At 46.3% G+C, this 15744-nt stretch overlaps 1 protein-coding gene across 4 annotated transcripts in view; it reads left to right on the plus strand.

Annotated features, from left to right (window-relative positions):
* The window catches only part of LOC144147061 (uncharacterized), a 429195-nt gene extending 421674 nt beyond the window's left edge, over positions 1-7521 (plus strand). For 2 of the 4 annotated variants that reach the window (XM_077679096.1, XM_077679095.1), the window contains exons 20-21: positions 2139-2361; positions 5850-7520. In XM_077679096.1, coding sequence (XP_077535222.1) covers positions 2139-2361; positions 5850-6220 — 594 coding nt within the window. In that variant the 3' untranslated portion in view covers positions 6221-7520. Of the gene's footprint in view, positions 1-2138; positions 2362-5849 lie in introns of all 4 variants that reach the window. The other 2 variants (XM_077679098.1, XM_077679097.1) reach the window with 2 other exon arrangements.
* Positions 7522-15744: the final 8223 nt, after the last annotated feature.

Here is a 15744-nt window from a genome sequence, read left to right on the forward strand (position 1 = left end):
TACTTTTCGCCTCTATCAAAAAAGCGGCCGCGGTGAAATTGGATAAATCAATCAGTGACGTGTTTATTGCGGGATCTTTAAGAGAATTCATTTTGGTTCCGAAATGCAGAATCGGCCTATTAGTGTTGGTTTACGGGAGAACGTAAAACTACTTTTTTAGATATTCGTATTGGCTACATATATCAGCAAAAACCACTTAGATATGTGAACAGATTAGAGTGATAATGACAAATTTACGAAACACTATTTCTCCCTTTTCTCTCGCGGACGAGTGCCAGTTCGGAAGAGTACCATTTCGTCTTTACGCGTTTCCTCAGTTCTCCACCTACATCATTTTAATTAAAAGGTCATTGCTAGTACCAGTTATGTATCTATGTTTTGCTCAACTACGCCTATAGCTTTCTTTTTTGCTGAACGATGACGGGAAGTATGAAGCATTCAACGACATTTAGTCATTTGGCATTGCTTTTCTTACAAGTATACAAACATGTTGTTCAAGAATTCCTGATAACTTGAGGCCGAGCTGCCGACAGGGAGACGGACTACCAGACGGACAAAATTTTCGCGTTTGTGTAGCCAAATAAAGACTGTTGTATTTAACACATACATAGGGTGACGAGAAACTACTGTGTTAAGCAATTTTTAATTGATTAATTGTACGGTTTAACTCGCCGACGCAAAGCAGGCGATGAGGAGCGCCGTAGTGGAGCGCTCCGGATTAATTTTGACCACCTGGGGATCTTTAACGTGCGCCGAAATCTCGTACACACGGGCGTTTTTGCTTTTCGCCTCGATCAGAAAAGCGGCCGCCGCGGCCGTTAATCGAACCCCCGACCTCGTGCTTAAGCAATTTTTAAGCAACTCTAACTCCTTCAACTGATATGAAGTCTTGCAGAGAGAAGTACTATATAGCAGGCCCAGACACCTTGGCTAAATTATTGAACTCATCACCCACTTTTGAGCTCTTCAGCCGCTTTCTCCACAACCCGAAGCTCTCCATAAAAAAAGCAGGAAAGCCTTGTTTTTGGAAGACAGCCCTGTGTTTTCTGTTCACTTTAACTGTGAGCAGAATATTTGTCAAGCTTCACCATCGTCCGTCCGTACTCACGTCACTGCAAATCGTCGTAATTTTTATCCTGCCTAACACGCTATGATTGGAAATATGAAATCTCAGAATAATTTACGAAGTAAAGATGCGGCGACAGCGATCAGTTTTTTTACTGTAGTAAGGAAGAGACCAAGAGCAATGTTGGTATCGCGTTCAGATACCTAAATTTTGTACCTAAACAGTGACTTGACTAATATCCCGACTAATATTCTTGATTTCAGTGCCTCCGTCCGTGATCTGGTCATTGCCTAGTGGTTGAGCTTGACAAATAAATAAAAAGTTTCGAGAAGAAACTTATTTTCATGAATAATTCACCTACACGCTAGGAATACTGGCCAAGTGCGGATATAGAATCGCGCACGTAATCGGAATTTTCTGGAGTGCTGCTTCTTTGGTCGATGCAGTGAAAACAGGTGGACCACACATAAATCAATAGCTCATCTGTGATTATTTTGCCGCATCTAATATTCCGTTAAGTGATGGTTACTAACGATTTAGCGAAAGAGGCAAAGTTAGGTTTTTTTTATGCAAAAAGCCTTGTGCGATTTCTGAGTTAACAGCAGGTATTCATTGACTTCGTCTGTTTATTAAATATTTGCTAACTGGAACAGCTACCGATCTCTTGGAACGGCCTTCTTTGGGAACTTTCGTCGGCGGAAGTCTTCCATACGTAGTTTGTGTTGGTGTGTAATATGGTTCGTGTCCAAAACTTCAGGCAGAAGACATTTAGGATGGCTGTCTACTTTCTGCTAGTACCATTATTCCGGTTGCGTGACATGCTTTCATTGGAGAAGCATACTGTTCCACGCACTCTCCTTCTCTCTAGAACTCTTCCATGTGTATCTTCCGTACTTTTTAAACCTCGTCCTGGTTTCACAACTTCACGCTCTTCTATTTCCGAACTGCGCAAAAAATACAGGACAAACCCTAATAAAGGGCGAAACAGTAACACGCGCAAAAAATGTTACGCCTGTTTACCTAACGCCAGAAGTGTAAGCAACGCTTTAATGTTTTATGCACCGCCATGCAGGAAATGAAAGACCTCCTGAGGCGCGTCTCGAAAGCGGAATCTCACCGGTTCGCTGACTGCCTGGTGGTCATACTCATGTCTCACGGCGAGGAACGGTTCATATATGGCAGCGATGGTGAAAAATTGCACCTTCGGAATGATGTCTACAGGACCTTCAACAACGAGGAATGCCCCGCACTTAAAAAAAAGCCCAAGATTTTTCTCGTTCAGGCGTGCCGCGGAGGTTGGTGCAACTTTTTTTTTTTGTGTCGTGACGAATGCACTTCGCTGATTTTTTCCTATAGATTTCTTAATATGCAGCTAAACCTCAAGTGGTAGTTCGCATCTTACCAATCAATAAGTTGTATGACAAATTTCAGTGCTACTCTCTCCAAGACAAAACGGATTTAAAAGAAATTCGCAAGTATAAAGAAACGATTTTTGCCATGCATTATATTTTACGACACCTGTATTTCTGTTTCCCTACACGTGACTTTTTAAAGCAGGTTAGCAAAGTTTGTTGAAGACATTTTAAAACAAAATGGTCAATCCGGAAAAGGCAAATGCAACAAAAGTGTACGCAAAAACTCCTCCAAGGGTATATTAGTTATGCGGCAGAAACTTTGCGTCTGTGGCAAATTTATAGAGGTTTGTTAACGTGGTAATAAGGACAGTTTTCTGGTCACATTCTATCAAATCTTTCCAGTCTTTTGCAGGTACAGTCGAGGGAGTGTATATGAAAAGGATAATAAATGAAACGTGATAATTACTAATTATGCTAACGGTATAAAATGCGAAGAAATAAAACGTTATAAAAATATAAGGGCTAAAGGGACACTGAAGTGATTTGTAAACATTGTAAACAAAAAGCAATTCAAAAATGCTGTCCTCCTCTCTGCATCTTCGCCCATTTTTTGTGGCGTTTTTGTGTGATGTCACGAGGAGACGAGCTCGCAATTGGCTGCGTTACTGCACGGTTCGCCGACCTTCCGATCGAGTCAGTCGGCACAGCGTCTAGACCGCCGGCCGCCGACGGGCCGTCGCAATTGGCTCGCTCAATTGAAACTAAGCCACCACACGTTTGTGAATAAAAGAATGTGCCTTTCTTTACTTTGTTAGTTTGTACACTGTATCTAGCTCCGAGTCGACTCAAGGTCGCCTCACACAAGCGCTGCACAAATGCACATGCGACGCTTCGCTGACTTTACGCTAGTAGGAAAATCTAAGGCCACTTGAAGGCGAGAGACGAGTCAACGAAGTCAATATTGGAACTAAGAAAATAAAATCAACTGAACCTTTTACTGTACAGCGCAAAACTAGGGAGCAGAAAGCACTTTTTTGCGCTGGGTGAACAAGCATAGCGGTCAGCAGCACGACCGCACATCTGAGAACGCTTTTCAGTCCAAGAAATGCAATTGCTAGACGTGAGATATTGTAGAAGTTTGGGGGACGCTTACTGCACGGGCGCTATACGACAAGTAGTCACCTACAGTACTGCAAATGATAAGGCTAAATAAAAGTGTAAACTGGTTATACTTTATATTTGTTATATATCCAGCCTCAGCAGAGCTGGCCTGTGCTCGAGTTGTCTAAGGCGCTAGGTTATCGTTTTGCAAGTCCGAAGTTCGAATCCCCGAGGGTGCATCGTTTTTTTTTTGCCAGTTCAGTTTTTCGTTTTCGGCCGATGTTTTCTAAACAGAGTTCACCATTTTTGGGCCGTAAGGTTCACTGTTCCATGAGCGAGTTTGCAGAACGCGCGCAGACTGCCACTGACGCTCTAGCGAGTTCTCGTTAGTGTGCTGCTGCTTGCGGGCAGTGGGCACAGGCCTGAATCAGCGCACCCTTGGCCTGGTGCGAACACGCTTTTTACGATACAGGCATGAGTGAGGCAAGCTCCAAATATGAGAGAAAAGCGCATGGCATTTGAGCGTCTGCGGTGACGCGGAGGGCATCATCCACTCCGTAGGCCTCGGCTAGTGATTTCTACGATTCCAAGCCGTCCTGGTAGGCTTATATCAGGCATTTTACAGCCGACAATACGGCAGAAGGGCGGTACGGCGATGACTGAGATATCGAGAAGGGCCATCCAACGATGCCGTCGGATGTCAAACATGTTGTTTTAAGGGCTAACCTCGGACATCGTCCAATCACCGTGCCATCTCCGCGCGACGTCACAGCTTTAGTTGATGCAGTCGCCACAGACCGCGCATGGTAGTTTTCCTTCTTTCCCGCTTTATAAAATAATTAACAATTTATCAACCGGATAAACGATGAAAAGTGTGGTAATTTGAGCCATTCTACGCAGTGCAAGCAAAACCGGGAGCTTGACAAATTCACTTCAGTGTCCCTTTAAAATAAAAAGAAATGAAAATATTTGCGCCAACGAACACACGAGAAATAGCTCCTTTATTTCTGAATGCTAAATAGCAGCGACATTAGGAACCAAGACGTGAGCGCACCGGTGGTAGAGGCTGTGAGACCTATCATGCTGTTCCCGTCAAGATGGAGAACTTCCACAGAAAATTGCTGTACGTAGCGTGTGTCCGTTTGGGGTGCAGTTATGTCTTTTATAGAGCGCTGCGCTCTCTGTTTTAAGCGCAGAGCACTTTATGGGCTCGCCGTGTCGTCGTAGCTCGCTAACGGTCAATGTCAAGCGACTGCCGGAATCAGGCGGCGCAAGGAGATAATTTACCCAAGTGTAACCTGGTGTACCGTCGTCAGGGAGTCATGCTGAGGCTTCGAAAACCGCGCGGTTTAAATAGTTATAACCGCTCGAAACTCGTGAACCGAGGCTCTTGTCGTAGATCCCCCTGTTGTTTAGCGCAAAGAAAATTGCAGATACATTTCAGCTGAAACCTGTGCATATAACCGGCTGCCCCCGCATTCATTTAGGTAGGAACGCTTGTTGGGTTGGGTTTTGCGATAGTAAACAAAAAAGGGGCCGCGCAAGAAAACAATAGCGCGTTCCAAATGACGCAGAAAAGCGCCAGCCCCGAAAACAAGTGCGCGTTCAAAATGACGCAGAAAGGCTCCAGCCGCGCATGAAAAACATTAAGCGTTCGAAATAACGCAAAACAGCTCCAGCGTATGAAATGAAACCAACCACAAAAAAAAACACAACTCGGGCTGGCTCAGTTGCAGGCAGGAGGCGCCCGAGCGCTGGGAAGGCGGGATATTTTAATTGCATATTCATCAAGAGAGGGGTAACACAGGGCGCCGAAGAGCGTGATGGGTGGTAGCAGTGAGCGGATAACGGCGCCCGCAGCCATTATGGCAAATCGTTGCTCTGCAGTTCCGACAGCTTTCACATTAAATGGAACGACTTTAATTGTTTAAGGCTTTCGCACACTCCCAGGACAACCTAAGGAAAAAATACGTGCATATATCTCAGCACTACTACGTCCTTCTTGAATGAGCTTATCGTTGGAGCGAATGCGAATCAAAATGTGTCAGCAAAGGTCTGGATGATGCGTTTTGCAAGTGCTCGCTTGTCCAGCCTATGTTTTTGCTGTAGTAGGTGCCAGTGTATATGTGCACACGATTTCTGGAGATTTTAGTCATAGTGTGTTGAAACTCACATATGTCATAACCCAGCTCGGACCATAGGTAACGACATGAGTTTGCATGCTTTCTTCATTCAGGTTTGGTGAATGAGGAATGTTAATGTGATTGAGCTACGTTCCAGTGCATAAGCATTTTGGGTAATCCTTTTCTATTGCATTTTTTACGCAGCCGAGTGGGACAACGGAACTGATGATGTCAGGATAAGCGCGGACAGTCGCAACGTACCAGACGGGAACTCCACCGTGACTTCCGAGCCAACCCGCAATCGGATACCTGTTCTGTCGGATATGTACATCGCATACGCGACTATTCCTGGGTACATCGCACTCAGAAACAGGGCCATGGGATCATGGTTTCTGTCGGCAGTAACTAAAGTGTTTAGTGAGCACGCCTGCTCTACGTCCCTGGATGGCCTGATGGATCGAGTGCACGAAATGGTGATGGAATGTCGCACTCTCGATGGATGCAAGCAGACACCAGAAGTCAACAAGGCTGGGTGGCCGAAGAAATTTTATTTCAACCCGGGTTACTTCGTGTAATACAGTTTTCAGTTTTTTGCAGAACTCGATATATGCGTGTTCTTCTGGCTCGGAATATAACAAGGTCGCGCAAATACTTGCCGCCATTGATCCAATTATCCGCCAAAGCAGAGTATAAAATGCTTATATAGCATGCCGAAACCTAGCTTAGGCTCAAGAAATGTCGAGACAATTACAGGCATCATTTGGCATCCTTGTTCTATAAAAACATTGCACAAACATTCGTGTACTTACGAGTCCTTCTTCTTCTCTTTTACTCACAAAGGTGCACAATATCCCATTTGTATAAACAACCTCACTCAACCGGGGACCATAAAATTTACGCATGTTGGTCCTACAACTGCTTTCTGGCACGTATATATGCAACGGCGACAACAATTTACATGGTAACAACCACAACCACAGTGTAATGCTATGCAATGCCATCGTATATTGCCTGCGCATATCCAGTCCTGGCAGCTGCACAACCCCAAAATGTTTGTTCGACAACCCTTGCTTGTAATGACTACAATGAGGCCGACAGAACCTTTTGCTGTCGTCTATTATTCATTAAGAAACGCTTAAATTCCTGCTTCGAAATTACAACACTTCGACCAATCTTTTAATTATGCATTTAAATCCTCTGCAAAAAGCGTGGAAATAGAAAACATCTGCAGTTGCTAAGAAAAGACGTAGGCATATTTCTTTAAAAATGGTAACACTATGCATGTGAAACGTGACTAAATAAGCTAGCGGTCCTGCGCGCCAGCGTAATCGAGGCAGTTACGGCCTCTGATTGGGGTATACGACTGCGAAGAAAAACAGGTGATTATTGTACACAATTTGCCCCAGCGACGTCAAGATTAGCATATTCGTACGTCCGTCATGTGTGGAATTTGTCATCATAAAACATAAAAACTTTTTTTATGAATACATATGACCTGATGTGACCTTATGTAGCTCGTACCATGACTCATGGATAGGGTTAGGCTTATCATGGGAAAAATAAGGGCGCGATTCCCGAAGTACCCGCACATTGGTATCGCCCGGACGCGGTTTGCACCACGAGACAGGGTCGCACGCGATGACACAACAGCGAACAAAGCATTTCATCTTCCTATACGAGAACGTATCCTGTTAGTTCTTGCCATGATGAAGTGCTACAATAATATCGAGTCATACATCGAGGCTAATGCACTTTATATAGTGAAGTCGTCAAGTGCTTGTTAGTGAGCCACCGTACATTCGAGAAGGAGGCGGCATGGTGGCCGCAAGCAAAAAATAGCGATGCTGAACTCGGGACACATAAAATACTCTGGGCTTCAACGTGGGCGTACTGCACTGAGGAGTAGTGGACAGGGCTTGAAGTGGGAGCCCAGTCCCACTTGAACCCCTGTCCAGCACTGTCAACTGCAAGGATTTAAACGTAAGTTGCCTAGGTTGTGACTGCAGACACCAAAAACAGAGCAAGAGGTATCTTTCTGTTGATTTTCTAATGGAACTTCGTAAATGCTTAACGTTCATATAGCGTAATTTACCTCTTTTCGGCCCTCAGATGTGAGAAGATCTGCTGTGGGTTGAGTATAAATATTTCATCATTCAGCCTAACCTACTATGCGTTGCTAGATATTTCTTATGTGCTTGTAGACCGGAAATGAGTTTCCTCCTTCAGGAATATAGGGTAAAGACGCGTTTCTCGACAAGTGCTGCTCACTTTGCTTGAGCAGCCTTGTAAATTTTGGCAATAATTTGAGCCGGCAGTTCTCCAAGGGTTTCGGCAGCGTATCGCTCTTTATGCGTGAAAGTGGGTTGCTCGTACACTGTTTGCCGTAAAAAGGAAAGAAAAAAAACAAGGAAAGGAAATTGTGGTAGCAGCCGAATAATAATGTGTTTTCAACAAACAACTTGGCATGAATGTTACCCTGATCATTATATGGATTGAAATGGAATGTTGTCTCCATGGTCCCCTAAATATAAAACATTTTCAAACAGTCAATCCATGCTCACCATGTTTTCTATGAAGGCCTAGTTGAAGCTTTTTTCCCTGTCAATTTCACCTGTTTCTCTTATCGCTGTAAAACTACAAATAGCCGTTAGTCGTCATTTTGATGCAATCAGCACCCACGGAGGTCTAAATGTATTTAGTCTGCCACCGGAATCTATGTGACAGGCCAAAAGTGGCTTTGGCGCATAAAGCGAGACCCTGAACTTGACAAAAGGCAAACATCGAATATGTCCACACCAGAGACTGGCGATATGACGACACAGGTAGAAACGACTGGACAGGATCTCAATAGCAACCCATTTTGCACAAAAGATAATCTCGTTATTTTGCACAAAGAGTAATAAAGATGAAAGGACTGGCATGCCCAAATTGTGCATAAGTGCCTCTCTGGTAATTTTAGTGGCACTACCGGTAGCTTTATAAGATAGAGCTCTTTTCTGCTCGTCTAGTCTTCGGGCAGGGACATACCCAGAGGGGGGAACCGGGGTGCCCCGGCTTTAAAGCCCCCCCCCCCCCCCTCCCTCAAAATTTTTCGGGCCATACCCCCTTCTTCGCGCCACCTCTCTTCTGGCCTCGCGCACATTCTAAAGCGCCGCCATATGAATCCTGGGCTTGATAGCTATTTGAGGCGTTTTTTTTCGAAATGAGCCAATTCCACCTCAGGAGAATTTCTGGAAAAAAACGAAAGTTTGGAACCGGGTCTAAATAGAATGCTCTCAGAACTATTAAATGATATGTTTTACATATCAGCTAGGGGAAATCTATAGGTACAAGTAATTAAGAATTATGCGGATAATTTGAGCAATATTAGGATAAGTTCGGATTTGGCTCGTACTCAGTTGAAACAGACATGTTATTGCGACAAACTTATGACAAATTTATTGAAATAGACCTTGAAGAATGGTACGATGGCATTTTAGGCTAACAAGGCAATAAACATAAAAACAGAAACGTCGCGACTACGAGCTAGAGAGCAGAAAAGTAGCAAGAACGCCCGCCAGCTCACAGTCGCCCAGCGCAAGAGACCGGGAGAATTTCAAATTGCAATACCTGCTTCAGCCTTTTAAGACAGGGGAGGACATTGGCTCGTTCTTAGTGAACTTCGAACGGACATGCGACAAGGTGTCGTTTGAGACGGGATCCTGGCCCCACCATCTCCCAACACTGCTTCCGTGTGAAGCTGCGGACGTCATTGCTAGGCTTAGCAAAGAGCAGTCGGAAAATTACGCCACGGTGATGCAAAGCCTACTTAAGAGGTATCGGTTGTCGTCGGAAGCTTTTTGGCAAAGGTTCCGAAAATCGGCAAAGGCTAAGGATCCGTCGTACGCCGAATACGCCTATAGCTTGAAGCTGAATCTGGTAGGATGGTTAAAGAGTTCGGACGTATACGGGAACCACGACAAGATACTGGTATGCATTTGCTTAGAGCAATCCATCGGCACAAAGGCCTAGCCGATGCGCATGTGGCTACTAGACAGGCGTGACGCATAAACGGTGGTGAAAGTGACAGAAGTAGCTGATGAATACGTGTCGCACCACATGTTTTTTGATGAGGCCCCACGCGTGGAGAATCGCAAACTGGGCGCCCAGCAGGGACGGGACCCGCACAAGCCCACTTTTGATCGGGGAGGAGCCCAGCTTCGGTCGTTTTTGGGTCAAAATAAGGGCACAAAAGGAAAGGAAACAGGGAAGGGGAACCCGCGAACGCCGTCTAAAAACAAAGACGACGAAGACTTCTTCACAAACAAAACGTTTGCAGCTCCAAGACGCACTGTTATTTCAAGTGCCGGCAACCCGGCCACTTAGCGGCTGCATGCCAAAACCCGCGTATAGTTTGCTTGTACGGGGACGATGACGACGAAAATCTGGCGCTCCTGAGGCCGTACATCCGGGAGTTAACCGTAAACGGAAAGAGTCGCAAAGTTCTGAGAGACTGTGCAGCTACAATGGATGTCGTCCACCCATTTTACCTGAAGCGAACAGATTTTCTCGCATAATACGCATGGATTAGGCAAGCAGTGCGGGAAGACAGTGTTTGTTCACCACTGGCCCGTGTACACATCGATGGGCCTTTTGGCGTGTTGGTGACAGAGCCAGCCGTTTTAACCAACCTTCCCTGGCTTACCCATACCTGTTTTCGAACAAATCGTAGTCTCTCCTGAGAGAGCATGGAAGCAGTTTCGACGAAGGAGAGGTAAGCGCGCTCATTGGCTCTAAAGCAAGAGAGCCGGCAAGTCAGTTGAGATTGGAAAAGTCAACCAGGAAAGAAAACATTGACTTTCCAGAAAAAGCGGTAGAAGGGCAAGCGAGAGAAAGTGGGGGCTACTCAGGCAGTAACGCTAACTAGGACGCAGAGCGTACTCCTGCTGACGAGGAGGTAACGAAAGAGGTGCCGGGTCATGTTTTACCCCTGTCATGCACGAATTTCGAGCGCCGACTGGGAGTAGACAGGGACCAGTTTCAAAGGAAGAAAGAAGGGGATACTACGGGATTTCCTATTCAATTTATTTTAATCACCATACATATAAATTGAAGCAATAACTTAATCCAAGCGCCATCGGATTTATACCAGGTGCTAGCGAATTTAATCCTAGTGCCGACCAGTTTATTCCAGCAGTGGGAAGGTTGTTTGGGGGTCTTTTGTGTGGAATTAGGCGCAGCTATGCAGGTTTCGATGCACATGCTCTGGTGAAAACGTGCTGTTTCTTGATCCAGTCTGTGCAAAATATCTTATTAGAAAAGTTTAATATACTTGTACTAGCAAGCGCATACCGTTTCTGTGAGCTAATCGTCTGCAAGAGCCCTGTCGATACCACTAGTTAGAAGTAACATCTGATCTTTGCCTAACAATGCATTCAGAAGCCCCTTTGATAAAGCACATCCCTAAATGCCCCTTTTATTCTCATTTTTAATAATTGAATGCTTTTGTGCAGCGTGAAGCATTATTTCCGAATTATAATATCGTCTGCGAGATTGTCAGAAATATCGCCTTTGGCGACAGAAGTGCCGTCTGCTCGCGTAAACATACGCTGGCAAATCTGCTGTTGTAACCATACACGAGCAGACGATACTCCTGACGATCTCGCAGATGATCACCACACACCACCCACAGATCAAACGAGACGCTCTCCTGGTCTGCGGCTGTTTGTAAATGTACATTAAGCTGTACGCATATTATATTTTGCACGTAAGGCATTCAGGAACACTACGTTTTTATCAAACCACCCCCATCAAAGCCGGCATAGCTGCGCCTAATTCCACACAAAACACCCCTGAACAACCTTCCGACAGCTGGGTTAAATAATTGCCACTTGTATTAAATTCGCTGGCACCTGGATTAATGTCGATGGCGTTTGGATTAAAATAGATGGCGCTTGGATTACATTGGCTGGAACTTGGAATAAATTGTATGGCCATTGAAATAAATTCAGCAGAAAAACGTGTAGTATTTCGAAAACTGCATGATTCCTACATGGAAGGGGTCGTAAAAAAGAACATATCCATTTTCAAATGAGGCGGTCTCTTGTTCCGGCGTTACCAGGATAGACGAGGGGTCAGCTTGGATCAGCTAATAGTGCCGACGAAGTGCCGGCAAGATCTGCCTCAGGTCTCCCATGGTTGCGGCTAGTCAGGCCATTTGCTTGTGAAAAAAAACCAAGGCCCGCCTCGTCCAGGAATGTTACTGGCAGTCATGCTTTAAAGATGTAGAGCAGTTTGTTCGCTCCTGCTACAGTTGTCAACGCGTGGCCAAACCACATGACAAATGGATGGCACTTGTAGCTATAATCACGGAGCCTATTAAGCGGTTAGTGATAGATATTGTAGGGCCCCTTCCACTCACAGAGAGAGGAAAAAAGTACTTGCTGACAATGCTGTGCCCAGGCACTAAATTCCCCGACGCAGTACCTCTCAAAGAGTTGTCTTCTGCCGACGTGGTGGACGATTTACTGGCAGTGTTTGCCCGAGTTGATTTTCCTGCGGAAATGCAAAGCGATCAAGCGTTCACCAGTGCTCTAACCACGACATCCCTACGGAGTAAAGCTCATTCATAGCTCTGTCTGTCACCCTCAATCAAACAGTGTTAGGCGATGCCACTCCACATTGAAGCGGGGTCTTCACGCCCTTTGTTTTGAGAATCAACGAGAGTGGGACGCCTGCTTTCGCGCTCCCTTGTTTGCGTTTGGTACTGCCCCACACGAGTCGACCGGGTTTACTCCGGCAGAGTTAGTTTACGGCAGGAATCGAAGATCTATGCTCATGCTGAGAGGTGTGGGAAGCCCGTCGAGAAAACCCTGCATTTTTGGAATACGTTCTAAAGCTCTTGGAAATGATAAACAAGCCAGAGAACCTTGCGGAATACAGAATGAAAGCCTCTAGGGAAAACGTAAACGAGTACTACGAACGTAGTGCCAGAGAGAGGTCTTTCAACCCAATTGACCAAGTCATGATTCCTAAGCCATCGCGGGCGAAGAAAGTAGAAATTCAATGGGAGGACCTAGCTCTAGTTTTGCAGAAATTTTCCGCTGCGAACTGTGTTTGTAGTTCAGCTGCCCGGCAAAAAGAAGGTTTGCAAAATCTACCACGCCAACCTTCTTAAACAATACCGCCAAAGCGATTCTTGGGTCACCCTCAGCCTCAACGTGCCGGAAGAGATATCCGCAGAGATCCCGCAACTGGAAATTGTTCCGCACGATTTTTCTACCGAGGAATTTAAAAAGTTGACAACTCAGGCCAAAATTCTCGATACGGCGCAGCTGGATAGCCTCTGTGCCGTGATCCATGAGTTCAGGTGTTTGCTTTCGAGATGACCGTCGAGAACGACGCTTCTGACACATGACGTAGAAGTAAAAAACACGATCCCCATAAGCTCTAAGCCATACAGGATGCCTCCGAAGCGACTGGCCATCCTAGATCATGAGGTGAAGCGATTGCTAGAACTGGGGTAGAACAAGGAGAGTGAAAGCGACTACACCTCTTCTATGACCATTGTAGACTAGCCAGGGAAAGATCCTAGGCCGTGTATTGACTACAGAAAGTTGAACGTAGTGACACGGGATCAGGTTTTCCAAATCCCAAACATTGACGAGAGAATATAGAAGGTCAGTGCCGCCAGCTACATTTCGACCTTAGACCTCGTACGCGGCTACTGTCAGGTACCCCTTACGGAGAGAGCTCAGCGATATGCATGTCCAGCATGTTCAGCCCTACGGTCCTGAGCTTCGGACATAAAAACGCTCGCTTTTGCTTCTCTAGTTTGATGAGTAAGGTGCTCAGGGGCATGGACGACTTCGCAGTGCCATATTTGGACGACCTAGCGGTGTGTTCCAAAAGTTGGGACGAACAGCTGGAGCACTCGACAAAGGTCTTAACGTCACTGTAGGAAGCTGGCTTACTGTAAAACCCGAGAAATGCCAGCTTGGCCGCGGCGAAGTAAGCTACTTGGGTCATGTAGTGGGAAACGGACTCCGCCGGCGGTCAGAGATCAGGCTACTCGCTATTTCTGGTTATCCTCAGCCGACCACAAAAACTGACATTACAGCATTTTTGCGACTTTTCGGATACTCCCATCAGTAGATCGGCGGTATTCCGAGCTGTCGAGTCCGCTCTCTGATGGTCTGCGCAAAACAGACCCCGAACGCGTAACCTGGGAAAATACCCGTGAACAAGCGTTTCAGGCATTGAAGGGTGCTCTAATGAGTGCTCCGGTTCTAAGATACCCGCATTACTCTAGAGAGGTCATCATCCAGTGCGATGCTAGGAAATGGGGGACTGGGTGCCGTACTGTACCAGAAGGACGACCACGGCAACGAGCACACACTCGTGATCGCAAGTAGAAAACTCACGTGCAGAGAAAAAGCGTGCAGCGCTTCACAAAAGGAGTGCGCTTGTTTCGACAGTTTAAAAAAATCCCGCCATCTCCACGAAGTCGATGATGATGAGAGGGGCGAAGCTAAAATGCTTATCGGTGAAACCGTGAGAGGGGGTCTTCTTGACGGCGCACACCATCTGAATGAGTGAAGTACATAAGGCGCGTTCGTAGCCATGGTCACATCTCGGTTTGTAGCGCAGTGGGAATTGCGCCACGTACCTCTCGTCGCGGCCAGAGAGTCGTGGGATCGACACCAGGCGCCGCCGCGTCAAGACCACCACTCCTCGCTCGCAAAGCTTGTGACTTCCCACCCCTCCGTTGACAAGCCCGTCGACGACGTCGATGTTTTCGGTCATTATGTAGGGCTTGTTTTGGACGATGAGAATCTCCATGGGTAAGCTGGCGGATTTGCTGTGTGATATTTTAGCCACCTTGGCCGTTGCCTTCTGCAGAGCGTCTTGTGTCGCATACCTCCGGTGAGTGTCTTGAGCTCGTAGATGACGAACAACAACCTCTTCTTCTTCTCCTCCTTGTTGGGTAGCAATGAACGCGTTGAACGTTTTGACCTCTTCGGCCAATCTTTGGTTGGCCAATCCCCAGGGGGATCCTGCCGCAATCATCATCGTGGTGCCGTGTACAGCAGCAACGAGAGACGGGACAGGGCCCGAGCAAGAGGAGCTTCGCCCCTAAACTTTTTTGCTGTGTTTCGGGCTTGAAGTTCATCGTGAAGACTGGCCATTGCCCACTTACGTGGTCGAAGAATATGTCGAGCAAAAATGGATATCTCCTGCGCTGCAGACTTGCTGTGCAGCAATTTCTTTTTGAAGTGCTTTACGAAAGAGGTCATTTAAACTGCAATGCCGACGGCTTGAGTCGCTGCTTTTAGGGGTGGGTCAGATGCAGCAATTGACGTTAGTGGGGCTCTTCTTTTGTACCGTAGCCCATTATACAGTGTATCTGCTCAAATTTCACCACCTCAAAATTTACCGGCGAGTTTTGATTCATGAGGCCTTGATACGTCTAGCTCTTGCTGTCTTTTACAGCTGTACGTTGTTCCTTTGTTTAGGAATGTTGCAAGCTGGGATAGCTGGAAAGACAGTTTTGCATAAAACCAGCGCGAGATCAGACAAAGACGACGGATGTGCAACACAAGCACCGCCACAGGTGCATATCTCCGAACATTGCATATCTCCGTGTGCCTTGACTGTAACATGTGTATATCTAGTTGCGGCATCACCGTGACCTTTGTAAACTTGTTTAAACTATGCACACGGTCTTTTTATCACTGTATTGTTTGTATTGAGTATTTATATTCACCCTTCCCGATATCAACCTTTATTTTCCAGTGGTGGTACTTGTGTTGCAATTCCTTCTTCGTCTGAGTTCGCGCTTGTGTTACTGTGTTTAACGTAGAGCCTCGTACATTTCATTGTGGAGGTTGTCAGTGCTTGCTGGTTGTTTGCTGGAGAGGGTCTCACAAGCTTCTTCCGCTCCACTACGTACACCTCCACTACGTGCGCGAGTATTGCGCGATGGTGGAGCTGTTGTGACCGGGCTGCGTACCCGGCGCACCAAAGCATGGACCCGGCGCACCCAAACAGGGACCTCAGCGCTAATTAGCGCGTTCCTCGGTATCGCCTCGTGCCACGTGTCAATCCGCACTGGATACAG

The sequence above is a fragment of the Haemaphysalis longicornis genome, unplaced genomic scaffold (genome assembly GCF_048455015.1).
Source record: "Haemaphysalis longicornis isolate Haplotype H1 unplaced genomic scaffold, Haemaphysalis longicornis Haplotype H1 scaffold_7, whole genome shotgun sequence".
Classification (NCBI taxonomy): Eukaryota; Metazoa; Arthropoda; class Arachnida; order Ixodida; family Ixodidae; genus Haemaphysalis; species Haemaphysalis longicornis.